Source organism: Leucopleurus acutus, assembly GCF_964270905.1.
Source record: "Leucopleurus acutus genome assembly, chromosome: 9".
NCBI lineage: Eukaryota > Metazoa > Chordata > Mammalia > Artiodactyla > Delphinidae > Leucopleurus > Leucopleurus acutus.
In genome coordinates this window covers 102,292,975-102,307,390 of record NC_139144.1, presented here as the reverse complement: position 1 = coordinate 102,307,390, position 14,416 = coordinate 102,292,975, and the positions used below count along the sequence as shown (strand labels likewise).

Below are 14,416 nucleotides of genomic sequence, written 5' to 3'. Positions count from 1 at the left end.
GGCCCCTTTTCTCTAAGCTCCACCTCTTCACCCCCAAGCTTTTTGCCTCCCCTCACAGGTGTGTGCTCTTACCAGTGGTTGCAGTCCTTCATGGTAGCACTGCCAGGGGCATAGCGATGGGCCCCAAGCTGGCAGGGGCATGAGCCGGGGGACACACACTGGCCCTCAGGGTCCCAAAGCAGCCCCAGGGGGGCAATTACAACCGGCCACACAGCTGCCCAGCTCCCCACAGCCTTCAGTCTCCCCACAGTTCCGACCGCACACTGGGGCACACTCCTGGTACTCCTGGCCACCAGGACACAGGACAGCTGGGCACAGAGATGCATGCAGGTCACGGGCATTGCCACTGCTGCTCTGCCCACCCCTCCGAACCCGCCAGTTCCTACGTCTCTGAAAGAAGGCAAACCCAGCAAACTGCCAAGGTCAGAGGTCCTTCTGGGGACCCTCCCCTGCTGCAAAGCCATTGGATCCCACTGAGCCATTCCTAGAAGGTGCTGGAAGAAAGAGCCTGGGGATGGGGCTGGCCGGCTGAGCAGACTCACGGCAGAGGGTCTGGTCTCTCCAGGAAAGCAGGGCACCCTCCTGGGCACAGTGCCGAGCATAGGCAGCGAGCACGGGGCACAGGCAGTCCCCGCCGTGGGTGCAGCCACACACAGGTGCCAAGCAGTGCAGGTGGAACCGTGCCCTGTCCACCAGCCCATGGCACTCCTTGGAGGGAGATGAGGAAGGGGGTCGGCTCCTCCCGCACGGATTCCCCTGTCTTCTCTGGTCCCCACTGCCACCTCCCAGTGCTCAGCAGTCCTGGCACAGCACCAGGGCCCTCCCGGTAGCCCAGGAGGAGGGCAGGGCAGGTGCTGACCCCATTTTACAGGTGCAAACTGGAGGAGTGCCCCCAAGCTGGCTACCTGGAAGACTGGGCCATGCAAGATGGCACAGGCTGCCTCCACGAAAATGTGACGCTGAGTGTGGGTGCTGCAGCGGGAAAGTGGGGCGCTGTCCTCCGAGGGGCACCTTCCCTCGCCTGCCACTTGGAACTTGCTAGCAAAGGCGGCAATGCTGGTCTCCACGTTGCCAGCAGGAGTCAGGAAGTCATCCTGCTGGTTCCAGGCCCTCTGTGGCTTCGCCCAGCCACTCACCCGCTCTCTGGCACACCTGGAGGGCATGGCGGGCGTCCAGGGTGATGTAGGGTCAGACGCTCCCCAGAGGACGCGGGCCCCAGGCCAGCGCAGCAGCAGGAAAGTGTAAGAGGCGCCGGGAGACACTGAGGCCCCCAGGGCAGCTCCAGGGCAAGACCACATCCTGCCCGTCCACCAGTACTGCTCCTGCAATAGGGGGTCTGTGAGGGGGCCACCCCCAAAGGGCTGGGCTGGGCTGATGACGGTGGGGGGAGGGCACATTGCAGGATGGGACTGTGAGAAGGGGAAGGACCTGGGGTAGGAGGGGGGAGGGCCTGTGTCATGGTGGGCTGCCCACCCTGAGCAAGGGGAACTGGAGTGATCCCTGGGAGGTCATGCATCCCACCTACAACCCCCACATGACCCTTCGCACCCACTTTGCCTTTGCCCTTGGAGTCAGTGTGCAGGAGGGGCTGGGACTGGGCCTTGGCTGTCCAGAGCTGGGAGGGGCCTGCCTGCCTCGCTCACCCCAAGAGGCCTTTCAGATCCCTCAGAACATTATGAATTGTATTTTCCCCTCAGGATGGGGCAGAAGATGCCTTGGGAAATTTCCACAGGACTTTATGTCTGCTTCAGAGATGGCAGAGTGAGGCGGAAGTTGAGGCAGTGATTTGGGCTGAGGGAGTCGCGGGAGAGTTGGGCTCAGGAACCACAGGGCAGTGTGGATGGAGGGTGCTGGACAGAGTCCAAGTCCACAGGGAGAGGAGAGATGACAGGAGGCCCCTGGGGCCTGAGCCACACTCCAGAGGGCTGCTAGGAGCAGAAGGCCTGGTAGGTAGGTACCCTGAGAGCTGAGGCCACCTGAGTCCCTGAGCTGGACGTGGGTGTCCCCCAGGGAGACCGAGATGGCGTGGAGGCAGCTCCCAGCATTGCAGTCCCCGTGCTCCAGTACAGTCAGTAGCGGCCTCTTTACGAAGTCCTGGGGCCGATGGTGAGGAACATGGTGGCGGTGGGGCAGACCCTGAGAGCAGCTCCTGTTCTAGTGGTCACCAACGGCGCACATCGGGGCAGCTTCCACGCAGCACATACGCTGACCGCCTGCCAGCCAGCCAGACTCTGTGAGGTAAGGGGCTTAACCCTCACCAAGGGCTGGCATATGTGACGTGTGTGTGTGTGTGTGTGTGTGTGTGTGTGTGTGTGTGTGCGTGCTCGCGTGCACCCGCATGTGGAGGTGTGTGTGTGCATGTTTGGGCAACATGTCTCCTCTCCCTCCTCCCTGTGGGTATGTACGCTCATCTCTGTGTGCCCGTGCACACACACACGCTAAATCTATGTGCACACGTGTGAGCATGTCACGTGCGAGCTCCTGTTTGTGCCTATGTGTGTAAGAAGGTGGCCTGGGCCTGGAGCTGGGAAGTCACCTAACTTTATTGGGGGAGGGCTGGGAGGAAGGAGGACCCTCATTTCCCCTGGGGTTGTTTTACAGGAAGTAGCGTGTGACAAGTCCAGCTGTCCCGTGTGTGAGAAAGGACCGTGAGGTTGGGTTTTGTTCTGGGCCCCTGGGCTGGGGTGGCGATGACGGCGGGACTTTCACAGGAACCTAAGGAGGAGGCAAGAACCCAAAGGGCAGGCTTGTGGGTCTGCGGCTGCCATCTTCCCTCCAGAGTCGTTTCTCTCTCAGCTTTTCCCTGGACGACTGTGTGTTCTGTTTATTTAGTGGTTTGCTTACAGTCCCTTCTCCCCCATAGCACCCCTGCGAGAGCCCCCGCTCTGGCACGACACCCCGCTCCCGGACTTGGTCCTCTGGACACCTGCACCAGGCTGAAGCGGCGACCTGCGCGGCCGCGGAAAGAGAAGCTCCGCCCATCGAAGGTGAGGTAATGCCCGTCCCCGCCCACCGCGCCCTCGGCGGGGCACGGCGCCTGCGCGCAGAGCCAGCGGCTGTCCTGGCCAACGCTGTGGGCGCGAGGGACTGGAGAGCGCGCTCTGGATCGGCCCCACGGCGGAGGCGGGGGGTGGGGGTGGAGTGGAGGGGGGGTGAGGGTGGAGTGGAGGGGGGGTGAGGGTGGAGTGGAGGGGGGTGGGGGTGGAGTGGAGGGGGGTGGGGGTGGAGTGGAGAGGGGGTGGGGGGTGGACTGGTGAGGGGGTGGGGGGTGGAGTGGAGGGGGTGGAGGGGGAGGGACCGAGCTGGAGACGCCCTCCTACCCCCCCAAAACCCTGGTCCCTCCCTCCCCCAGCACCCCCTTCTCCCCGTTAGCACTAGAGGTCAACTGATGGAGGTCACCGGCTAGGTTTTTAAGCAGGGCCGTCACTTATGCCTTGAGAGGTCACAGGTCTCTTGTGAGGGAGGCCCCAGAAGGGAGGCAGGTTGAGGAGATAGCATAAGGGAGGGATCAGAGGGGACCAGGGAGCCTCCAACCCGAGCGAACAGGCCAGCAAGGCCCGTGGACCCACCGCGGGCTGCACAGCTGGCGCACGGTGTCACCGGGGTCGTAGCGCCGGCGTCGGTGGTAGCAGGGCCAGCGGGCGGCAGGCACACAGAGGGCGCGGTCCCAGAAGAGGCCGGGCGGGCACTCGCAGCCGCTCACGCACTCTTCCCCGCAGGACCCCTCGCCCCCCTCGCCCACTGCCGAGCAGCTGGGCGGGCAGGCCGAGGCGCAGTCCGAGCACAGCCGGCCCCCTAGGCACAGGCGCTCTGCGGGCACAGGAGTGGCTGTGAGGCCCAAGGAGCTTGCCTCCTCCCCTCAGATCCCGCTGCCGCTGGAGAGCCAGCAGGCCTTGGCAGCCCCCCGAGAGGGGCGCTCAGGGGGTGACGGACCCCTCAGGAAACAGGAGCCACGTGACGGCCCTCGGTCAGTTCCCAGTTCCACAGGGTGGGGAGGCCAGAGGCTGTGCACAGAGGGACAGGCGGGAGCCCTACCGCAGAAGCCGGGCTTCCTCCAGCGCACGTGGATGCGTCGCGCCGCACGATCCTGGGCGTAGCTGGCCAAGGTGGGGCACGCGGCCTCCAGCCGCTCCTCCCGCCCACTGCCCGCTGGGGCCCCAGCACGGTAGGCAAAGAGGAAGGCCTCGTGGTACTCAGCAGGGGGCACCTGACGAACCGGGACAGCCCCTCAGCCAACCAGCCTTCTGCAGTACTCATCAGCGCCTCCCTCCTCTTGCTTCCAAAACGCCCTGGTTTATAACCAAACAGGTGAACACTGCAAGGGACCTTAGAGATAATATATAGGAGCCTCCCAGAGGGGGCGCCCTGACCGACGGCCCAAAGCAATTTGGTGCCTGGACCAGGTGCCCCGTTTGGCAGCTCCCCAGCACTCCCCCTTCCCACCCCTCCAGTGCCTGATGCTACCTCCACCCCCACCCGTACCTGGGCATGGCATTCCCTGCATGGACCGTCCAGCAACTGATGGCACACATCCTGGGCTGCAGCCTCGTAGCGCAGTGGTTAAGAATCCGCCTGCCAATGCAGGGGACACGGGTTCGAGTCCTGATCCGGGAAGATCCCACATGCCGCGGAGCAACTAAGCCCGTGCACCACAACTACTGAGCCTGCGCTCTAGGGCCCGCGAGCCACAACTACGGAGCCCATGTGCCACAACTACTGAAGCCCGCGTGCCTAGAGCCCGTGCTCTGCAACAAGAGAAGCCGCCTTAATGAGAGGCCTGCGCACCGCAACGAAAAGTAGCCCCCACTCGCTGCAACTAAAAACAAGAAAGCCCATGTGCAGCAACGAAGACCCAACGCAGCCAAAAATAAATAAATAAATAATTAAAAAATAAAAGAATTCTAACTGCCTGTCAGGGGAGCAGGTGACGGCCGGGGCTGTGCCTTTCCCGCAGGCTGGGGTCTGTGGACCCACCAGGGAGTTCGTGGCTGGAGCAGCTGTGGCAGGGCTGGGAGTGGCCGTCCCGCCAGCTGTGTCCCCAAGGCCAGGCTCAGCACTCCTCCAGGCCCCACAGAAGCGTCAGCTGAGCCTGCCCTCGGCTGGCACAGCCATGTGGCAAAGCAGTGGCCCTCAAGGCTGGCTTCGGCAAGGGCTGTGGTGGGTAGAAAGAGAGAATGGGCAGAGCCAGACGGTCAGCCTGGACCGGACTTCCCTCCCCAGGCGGACTGCCACCTCCAGGCAACCCTGGATCTGGGCTAATCTCAGGCGCTTACCCAGGGCGCAGTGGGTGCCCCCCCCCCCGCCCCGAGCCTGGGCAGCAAGCCCTCACCGTCAGGTTCCATGCAGCAGGCCTGGTTTCCGGGGGCCTGGGTCCACCAGGTAGGGGGAGGGGAGAAGATGTTGGTGTTCAGCCCCATCCCTGGGAATGGCCTGGGACATTCAGTCTGGTCACCTACTCTCTGAGAGGCTTTATCGTGTAATTTTCCCTTCTTGGTCTCCATTTCCAAAGCGAGAATGATCTCGGGAAGGCGGACTGAAGGGGGGGCACGGGGAGCAGGCATCATGACTCTCCCTGCGCTGCCCACGGAAGTGCCCACTCATCCCCCACCCCCACCCTCCGCCCCTCTGGAGCCCACCCACGACCTGCTTCCCAAATGCCCGCTTCTCCAGGTCACCGCTCAGTCCTCCCCTACTCTAAGGATGTCACCCCACGGCGCTCTCCTGCTCGGCAGGTAGCCCAGCCTCCATGTCACTCACTTGTAGATGGGGCAGAGCCCCGCACGGCCACTCCAGGTCAAGTCCAGCCGCCAGCCCCGGCGCTGGTAATGATGGAGGCTGGTGCAGGGCACCAGGTCCTCCTGACGGGGGGTTACTTCCTCCTCCACCAGGATGGTCTCTGTCCACTCACACCACCGCCTGCCCACAGATAGGGAGCGACAGCTGCGGCCACTGTCCGCATCTGTCCGGGAGGCCCTATCCTGTGACCCCACTCCCCGTGTAGAGTTAGTTAGCTGAGGGGGAGGCTAAGTTACGCAGGCTGAGAGAAGGGGGTGCGGGAAGGAGTCTGGCTGCCCCAGAGGGGCCTGGGCCTGCGGCAGGAGGAGAAGGATCTTAGTCCGAGGAGCCCCAGGGTGGGCTGCTTACCTGTTAGCCAGTGCCGATGCCGTCCCACAGAGGAGGGCAGGGAGCAGCATGGCGACCCCCAGGTCACCTTTGGGGGCTGTGGGGCTTTGGGGAGCCAATGCTCTGGCAGGTGAGCAGAGGCTGGGGCTGGCCTCCCCAGCCCCACACTGCTGCTACTGCAGCCTGGGGTCAGTGTGTCCAAGGCGGCCTGAGACAGCGAGCATGAGGCCCGTGGCACAGGGGAGGTGTTATCTCAGCCCCATGCCCAGCTGCCCAAAACCAGATTGGACCTGCCTGCACATCACTCAATCCCCTCAGAGGCCAGCTGAGGCCAGCTCTCCCTGGAAACAATCCCCTTCCTGTGTGTGTGAGTGAGTGAGTGTGTATGTGTGTGATGGGGGGTCCGTGTGTCCCTGAGAGTACACTCTCAAGCCCTACCACCAATTAACGTGGACAGGGGCAAGCCACACTCTCTTTCTGGGACTCAATTTCCTTACTAGTAAAAACCTCAGGGGCCTCCCGGGGAATCACAGGTGGGACAGGGGCTCCACGAATACTTTGAAATTGTGTGTGTGCATGTTTTTCTGATGACAGTTCCATAACTTTTATTAGATTCTCAAGGGGGGCCGTGACCCCACAATAGTGTTAAGAGTCACAGGGCCACGGCCTTCCAGCCCTCAAATCCTGAGTGTACGATCCTCTCCCCTGTCCCTTTCCTGCTTCTCCTGCCAAGCACTCCAGAAACGAGGGTCAGTGAGCAGAAGGAATGGGGTTTCCAGGGCAATTGGACTGTTTGCGGACAGGGGGGTGACATGCGCCCTTCCCTCTGTGCGGTCTTACTTCTTACTGAGGGTGATCATTTGTGGCTGGCGGGGTCCATCTGCTCTCCTAGGGTCCCTGGGATCCAGAACCAGGAAGCCCAGATAGGGGAAGGAGAGCCAGCCTCAGGGAGGAGTGCCTGGGCTAGAAAGTGTGGGGGGCAGGGGGCAGAGGGGCCTGCAGCCAGCTCCCCCAGCCCTTGGGGCAGGGCAACCGGATGGGATAATCTGAGCAGACCATCTGGTTGGAAGAGGGTTGGGCAGCAGCTCGCTCCCCAGGGGAATCCTGGTTACATCCTGGTTACCGGTTACCAGCTGCGAGGACACCCAGGCTGGAATGTGGCCTGAGCCTCAGATCCTGTAACCCTCCAACCCCTAAACCTGACGTGCCTCCAGGCATCCCACACAGTCACCCCACCTGTGGTGGGCAGGGTTGGGGGGGGCTGCCGGGAACCAGAGCCCTGCCAGGCATTCTTCCAGGCCGACCCTTGGTCCTGGGCCAGGAGAAGGCGCAGTGAATCCCTCAGGGAGCTCTCGGAGGGGGTCCTCGGAAAGGTCCAGGGTCAGGCCGTGGACACCCAGCTGTTCCCAGCCTCTCACACATGCACACCTGGACACTCTCCCTCTGGCACCTAACACACACTCGCACTGCAGGTCTTACAAGGACAGACCGAGGTGCCTGTGCCCCATCCTGGCACACAGTGATGTGTTCTGCTCCCAGGGCCGTCCTGCAGCCCGATGACCAGGCCAGACACTGAGCGGCTGAAGCAGCCCATACAGAAGGTAGAAGAGCCCTCCACAGCTGATTCCGAGGCACCCTGTGCTCTTCCAGGCACCACCTGTTCCTGTCCCCCTCATCCTAAGCATCAACACATGCTGATGTGCCCCTGCTGCATGCTGTGCTTCGCTGTGCCCTGGTGTCCCCTCCAGGTGATGGGGTGTGGAAGCCAGGGGAGGCTGCTCTTCACACCGAGTCATCCCCACCCCTCCCGGAAAAGCCACACGTGGATTGGGAGAAATACAAGTCGCATCCTTCCCTCTAAAGAGGCCAGAAGGGAGGAAGCTAGAGCCCAGAGGAGACTGGAGAAAGAGATTAGAGAGGGGGGCCTGGGGTAACCAGGAGGGAGGAAGCTAGAGCCCAGAGGAGACTGGAGAAAGAGATTAGAGAGGGGGGCCTGGGGTAACCAGGAGGGAGGAAGCTAGAGCCCAGAGGAGACTGGAGAAAGAGATTAGAGAGGGGGGCCTGGGGTAGCCAGGAGGGAGGAAGCTAGAGCCCAGAGGAGACTGGAGAAAGAGATTAGAGAGGGGGGCCTGGGGTAACCAGGAGGGAGGAAGCTAGAGCCCAGAGGAGACTGGAGAAAGAGATTAGAGAGGGGGGCCTGGGGTAACCAGGAGGGAGGAAGCTAGAGCCCAGAGGAGACTGGAGAAAGAGATTAGAGAGGGGGGCCTGGGGTAGCCAGGAGGGAGGAAGCTAGAGCCCAGAGGAGACTGGAGAAAGAGATTAGAGAGGGGGGCCTGGGGTAACCAGGAGGGAGGAAGCTAGAGCCCAGAGGAGACTGGAGAAAGAGATTAGAGAGGGGGGCCTGGGGTAACCAGGAGGGAGGAAGCTAGAGCCCAGAGGAGACTGGAGAAAGAGATTAGAGAGGGGGGCCTGGGGTAACCAGGAGGGAGGAAGCTAGAGCCCAGAGGAGACTGGAGAAAGAGATTAGAGAGGGGGGCCTGGGGTAACCAGGAGGGAGGAAGCTAGAGCCCAGAGGAGACTGGAGAAAGAGATTAGAGAGGGGGGCCTGGAGTAGCCAGCCCACATTTTAGATGGAGGAGGACGGGGTACGGGGAGCTTTCAGGGGTTGGGGCGCCCAAGTGGCAAAGCTGAAGAGAAACGTCACAACCAGGGACAGGGATGTCTGAGGGCTGAGGGCACCCCTCCACACCCGACTGGCAGAGGTTTCCAGCCGGGTGGGAGGATCCGCTCCCCACCACGCCCAGGGGACTCTGCCCTCTCGTCAGCAGCGGCTCCCCTGGATGCCGCCCCGGGGAGTCTTCACCCCATCCAACTCCGGCCTCCCCCCCGACGCCTCCTCGCCAGCCCTGCCTTTTCCCAGGTGACCTGGTTCAAAGCCCCCATCCCAATTTCTACTTCGAAGATCACGTTCTTAGCAGGCACTGGGGCCCAGCCTGGTCTCCTTCGGGCTCTCCTCACCGCCCCCAAGGGACCCGGCTCCCGCGGTGGGTCTAAGATCGGTGGGGGGCGGGGGGCTACGGGTCTGGGTGGAGCCGAGTGGGATCAGGGTGGAGAGCGGGGGCAGGGCCGCAGGTTCCCAGACCGACCCCACCGACCGACAGTCGGGGACTCGATCCCGCCGCGGGAGCGCGGCGCAGACACATTCCGCCGGACACTTGCGATTCAAAGACAGCAGCGCAGACACTAGCTCCCTTCCCCTTAACAGGCCCCCTCCTCTTCCCCCCAACTCCACACCGCCCCCCGACGCCCCGCGCTCCACCTTTCCCCTGGCTCCTCCCTCCGCGCCTGCCGGCACCCTCCCTCGCAGCCCGAGTGCCCTTCCTCCTTGCCTCCTCTCCCTCCTCCACCCCTTCCCCCGCACTCCTCTCCCCCCACCCCTTCCCCTCCCCCGTCCTTAGCTCCCACTTTCCATCACCTACTGCGGGCCGTCGTTCCTCCAGACCCTCACCTGCCCGCCTAACCCGCTGGGCACCCTCTCCACTCCTGGGCACCCTGTCCCCGACCTCCCCCACTGGCTGCCCCGCTGCCCCCTCCCGCCTCCTCGCTCCCCTCCTCCTCCCGGGCGCCGCTTCCCCGCTCCCGCTCCCTCCGCGTCTTTTCCTCTCCCCTCCCCGCGAAGTTTCGGGGCTGTCAGTCTGTCAGTCTCCGGGCAGTCCGCACCCGGACTGCAGGCGGCGGGCGCCATCGCGAGCCGAGCCCGCGGGGGCAGGAGGCCGGGGCGCCGGGGTCCGGGCGGCAGCGGGGAGACCGTGGAGGCGCCCAGGGCGGGCGCTCCGCCGCTTCCCCGCCACACCCGCACTCGCAGCCACCGCCCGTGCGGCGCAGGTGACAGCCCCGGGGGTGCGGGCGCCCGGAGCGCAGCAGGGGTGGGGTGGGGCTGGAGGGGAGCGAGGGCAGAGGAGCGGCGAGGGCCGGAGAAGGGAGGGGTGGGACCGGGGAGGAGGGCCGGCTCGGGGGTCAGGGCTTTGAGGAGAGCGGAGAGGCGGCCTCCGGAGGGATGGGCGGGGGCTGGGGAGAGGGGTCCGGGTGGGAGTCAGGTGGGAAAGGGTGGGAGGCCCCCGAGGGCAGGGAGTGGGGCGTCTCCGGAGAGGGGGCAGGGAGTGTGGGAGGGGGCCGAGGGGCACGGGCGGGAGTCGAGGCGCGGGGATCGGGCGTTCGGGAGGGGCGCGAGAAGGGCGCTGACAGGTGAGCCCGGGAGCCGGGAGGGCGTCGGGACGTGTAGTGAGCTCCAGGCGAAGGGGCTCCGGGGGACAGACGGAGGCGGGGAGGGGGTGGGAGGGGTCTGGGCGACAGGAAACCTTGGGAGGGGTGAGAAGTCAGTGGGGAGCAGAAATGGGGAACGGAGCACCGGAGAGGGAGGGGAGGGACGCGGAGGTGGGTTGGGAGGCAGGGGCGGGGAGGGGCAGGGCCGGCGAGGCAGTCGGAGGGAGCGCTGAGCCTCAGACCCGAGGCTTGCTGGGGGGCCGGGCGACTAGGCGGGAGCTCGGGTGGGGGGGCGGACTGGAAGGGGGAGGGGAAGAGCAGTTCTGGGGAGTGGGGACCAGGAAGGAAGGGAAGCGAGAGCCCGCTGGGGAGGCAGAGGGGGAAGGGAGACGGGGCCTCGGAGGGGAAGGAGAGCTGCAGGAGGGAAGGATGGAGGGAGGGAGAGGGTGGTGTGGGGAGAGGAGGAGGAGGGCTGGGGAGCGGGGGGGGGGGAAGGGAACTGAGGTGAAGAGAGGAAAGGAAACCAGAGTGGGGGAGGAGAGGGAGAGGGGAGGGGAGAGCCGGGAGGAGGAGGGCGGTGTTGGGGAGGAAGGAAAAGAGGAGGGGGAAAGGAAGGGAGAGGGTTTGCGGCCGGGGAGGGGGAAGGAGCCGGGGGAGAACCGGGAGGGGAGGGAAAGGCAGCCCTGAGCCTGGGGAGGGGGAGGGGAGCTCTGCCGCGGAGGCTGCCCCAGCTGAGGGTCAGGGGGGCGGTGGCTACGGAGGGCAGACCCGAGGGGGCCGAGAGGGGTTGGCAGGCAGGCTGTGGGCAGGGGGAGGAGCCGGAGGGGCGGGGCGGGGGGCGGGGCTGGAGAGCCAGCCAGCTTCCGTGGGGAGAGAGGGCGGAAGGCGGAGGGAGCGGGAGAGGGGAGGGTGGAGGGAAGGCTGCCAGAGACTGGGGGGGAGGGGAGTCTGCTGGGGGAGGGGCAGGGGATCCGCTGGAGGAGGAGCCGCGAAGGCGGCTTGAGGGCCGGGTGTCCAAGCCTGGGAAAGCCCCGCGGGGGAGGGGCGATGGTTTGGGGGAGGTGAAGCCAGAGTTATTCCTGCCTCCGGTGAGGACCCTCCTCCGAGGGCCTCCCCACCAGTTGCCCAGTAGTGATATTCACCTCCGCCCCTAGGCTGGCTCCTATTTCACCGGCTACTGCAATGACAGCTGGAGGGCCTAGGAGACGAAGTTCCCCGCTCTCCCCTCCGGTCTCCCACCCTCCACCCTCTCCCCAGAGAATCGATTGATTCCTAACACCCCCAGGCAAGGGCCCTGGGGGGTGGGGAGCGCTGAAGGGCCGGTGCTGGCCCTGAGAGACCTGCAGGTGAGGGTGGCAGGCTGATTTCCAGAGCTGACCTGAGCTTAGCTTTCAGATACGGCTTCAAGGCCTTCGCCTTGGTCCACCTTCAAAGGTCTCTGCTTTCTGAAATCCACGTTCCCTCATTTCCCTCGCCTGTACCTGAGGACATCACCTTTGGAGCTCCTGGAGATAGCTGACGGGGAGAGGTTGGGCAGAGCCAGGACCCAGGTGGAAGCTGAGAAGAATCTGAACAAGGTTGTATTTCTCCTTAGGGTCTGTGGCCGGATCCCCAGGAGGAGTTATCCTGGGTTGCCATGAGAGAGACCTTCGAGGCCCTCAGGTCCCTGGGTGAGCCAGCAGAACTGAAGGAACTTGGATGGGGGGCAGGGGAATAGGAGGATTCAAGAGCATACTACGCCTGCTGCTTCCCTAATTCAGACAGCAGAGCATCCTCAGGAGGTTGCCACCCTGATACCCCGGAGACCCGAGGAGCCTTTCTTTAGGGCAGCATCCTTTTCGGTTTCATCAGGAAGATGCCTGGTCCATGTTGGAGGTTGTGCTAGTACTCACAGAACACCAGGATATTTAAATCTATTCTCTCTTCCTTCTGTCGCCTGTCCTTGACGCAGTGCAAGGGGGCTGAGGTCAATACCTGGCCAAGCCACTGCAGGGCCTGGCTGTCCCTTGTCCTGGTTAGAGACCCTTCCTTCCTGAGCACATGGGGAAAACCCATTGGGTGGGCTGGGAAGGGGAAGACCCCTCATCTTTGATCACCTCTTCTGTACTTTGTGCTTTACTTGGACCCATCCTTTTGCCTGTAACAGGACTCTCTGTGGGACAGCCGGAGATGGCCCCCCAAAGTGAGCCTGGGGAAGAGTCCCATAATGCCCAGGAACAGATGTCCCCTCCCCGGGAAGAGAGAGCGCTGGGCAAATGCTCAGGTAAGTAAGTGGGGACCAGGGAAGGTGGCTCAGGGCAGTCTTCCTTCCTTTGTTCATCAGGTGTTTATTGAGCACCTACTACGTGCTCCATGCTATTCTAGATATTCAGGATACCTCAGTGACCAAGGAGACAAAGATCCCTACCTTCCAGGAGCTTAATCCTAGTGAGGGCAGAGGGTCAACAGACAACAAATGTAGAAATAAGAGTACTTATAACCCGTGTTAGAAGAGGCTATGTGCTTTGGGGGCGTAAAGCAGGGTGAGGGAGTCTGAGACCACTGCAGGTAGGGGCGGGGCAGGCTGGAGAAGTAAATAGTGGGGTGAAAGTAGGCCTCATTAGAAAAGTAAGATCGGAAAGAGGTGAGGGAGGCAGCTAAGCAGATGCGAGAAGATGCCTAAGGCAGGCGTGGACCTGGCTTTCTGACACCCCGATCTCCTCTAATGATTTGCCTTGGAACTGGAGTCCATCTGGTGGCTGGGAGGTCCCCCATCTCCCCTCCTAGGAGCCTCATGTAAGCCTCAGGGCAGGGACCCTTCCTTGCTTCCACTATCTTACACACACATATTCCAGAAACTCCTCACAGCTGTGGCTCTTGCAACCTGCACGGCCTTAGCAGCTGCCCTGCTTGAAGGAGCCTGAGGCTGCCCTGGGGCAGCTGGGAATTCAGCCCCTGCAGGTATGATGTGGGATGCAATCCTGCCGGTGGGGCTGGGACCGGGGTGTCAAAAGCCCCTGCTTCCTAGCGCCAGTGGGGAGCTCTGTCCATCTCTGATGTCTGCGGCATCCTTGAGGTAGCCTGTTCTCTGCCAGGGCGCGAGGCCCCCAGACCAGAGGAAGGTGCCCCCACTGAACAAGCTGGAGCTCCCTGCAGAGGAGGCCGGGCATGTGCACCACGGAAGGCTGAGCCCATGGGCTCCTGCCCAGGTGAGTCTCCCCAGCGCTCCATCCCACCAGGGGGCCAGGCGGAGGGAGCCCCCCCAGGCCCTACCACCCCAAGATGAATCAGGCCCTGGCACCTTTCTGCTGTAGAGCTTCAGCACGCAGAGGGAATTCTACATCCACAGACAACAGGAATCAGAGAGGCTGGCCACCAAAGAGAAACACACTCTCACTTCAGCATCCTCCAGAAGCCTTAACTTCCCAGCCTGTCTCCCCCAAAGTTCATTCCTATTGACAGCTTGAAATATGATTCCCAGGAAGCCACATGGCGTTGATCAACCTTTTCATTGTCTCTCCCCAGACATGCTCCTTCCCCCAAATCTCCACTGATCTCGGTGCTCCGCAGATGCTCCGAATCTGTTGTAGTTGACGCATCTCCCCCATACGCAAGGCGATCAGACAGTTCGTTCTCTCTCCACAGTCCTACCCGTCACTTCCTTCCACTACCACCAGCTTTATCCCCTTCTGCCTGAGTGATGTCACTTACGCCACGAGGGCTTATTTCGTGCCCACTAGGTCCAGGCTGTGTTAGGGAGAGCGGGAAGAGAGGGGCTCTAGAGTGACACAGTCCTGGTTTGAATCCTTGCTCCACAATTTTTGCCTGAGCGATCTTGGATAGGCTAGAGGAGCCTCAGCTTGTTCACGAGAAATAAGACTCACTTGTGCACAGGGGTTTTTGTGCAGGTTTGTGAGAGAGCGTATACAGTGCTTCATCTGCAGTTGGCACTCAGTACATGGTGGCAACCCTCATTTTCATTAGGCGCATAAAGAAACAGAACACAAGATGTCTGCCCTCCAGAAACTGAAATCTGATACCAATATGAGCC

At 62.8% G+C, this 14,416-nt stretch overlaps 2 protein-coding genes across 2 annotated transcripts in view; one reads left to right on the top strand and one right to left on the bottom strand.

Annotated features, from left to right (window-relative positions):
* The window catches only part of LOC309966666 (SCO-spondin-like), a gene marked incomplete at both ends in the record, with an annotated part of 31,155 nt that extends 21,287 nt beyond the window's left edge, over positions 1 to 9,868 (bottom strand). The window contains 18 exon segments of the mRNA XM_082846869.1: positions 73 to 185; positions 187 to 308; positions 543 to 708; positions 906 to 1,112; positions 1,114 to 1,188; positions 1,194 to 1,336; positions 1,959 to 2,094; positions 2,927 to 3,071; positions 3,570 to 3,810; positions 4,036 to 4,149; positions 4,975 to 5,050; positions 5,054 to 5,066; positions 5,068 to 5,152; positions 5,330 to 5,430; positions 5,758 to 5,916; positions 6,145 to 6,246; positions 7,360 to 7,435; positions 9,844 to 9,868. Of these exon segments, the coding sequence (XP_082702995.1) occupies positions 73 to 185; positions 187 to 308; positions 543 to 708; positions 906 to 1,112; positions 1,114 to 1,188; positions 1,194 to 1,336; positions 1,959 to 2,094; positions 2,927 to 3,071; positions 3,570 to 3,810; positions 4,036 to 4,149; positions 4,975 to 5,050; positions 5,054 to 5,066; positions 5,068 to 5,152; positions 5,330 to 5,430; positions 5,758 to 5,916; positions 6,145 to 6,246; positions 7,360 to 7,435; positions 9,844 to 9,868 (2,099 nt within the window).
* Positions 9,671 to 14,416, top strand: LOC309966218 (zinc finger protein 467-like). The gene is made up of 5 exons (XM_082846191.1): positions 9,671 to 10,008; positions 11,981 to 12,056; positions 12,533 to 12,649; positions 13,461 to 13,574; positions 14,350 to 14,416. Exons 2-5 carry the CDS (start codon positions 12,023 to 12,025, stop codon positions 14,355 to 14,357), a joined length of 273 nt encoding a protein of 90 aa, XP_082702317.1. The 5' UTR covers positions 9,671 to 10,008; positions 11,981 to 12,022; the 3' UTR covers positions 14,358 to 14,416.

What these genes read in the sequence shown, in the direction of transcription:
- LOC309966218 (XM_082846191.1), top strand. Translation starts at nt 12,023, where the DNA reads ATGAGAGAGACCTTCGAGGCCCTCAGGTCCCTGG. An exon ending in CGAGGCCCTCAGGTCCCTGG is followed by an intron (nt 12,057 to 12,532) that starts GTGAGCCAGCAG and finishes TGCCTGTAACAG; the next exon opens with GACTCTCTGTGGGACAGCCG. An exon ending in AGCGCTGGGCAAATGCTCAG is followed by an intron (nt 12,650 to 13,460) that starts GTAAGTAAGTGG and finishes GTTCTCTGCCAG; the next exon opens with GGCGCGAGGCCCCCAGACCA.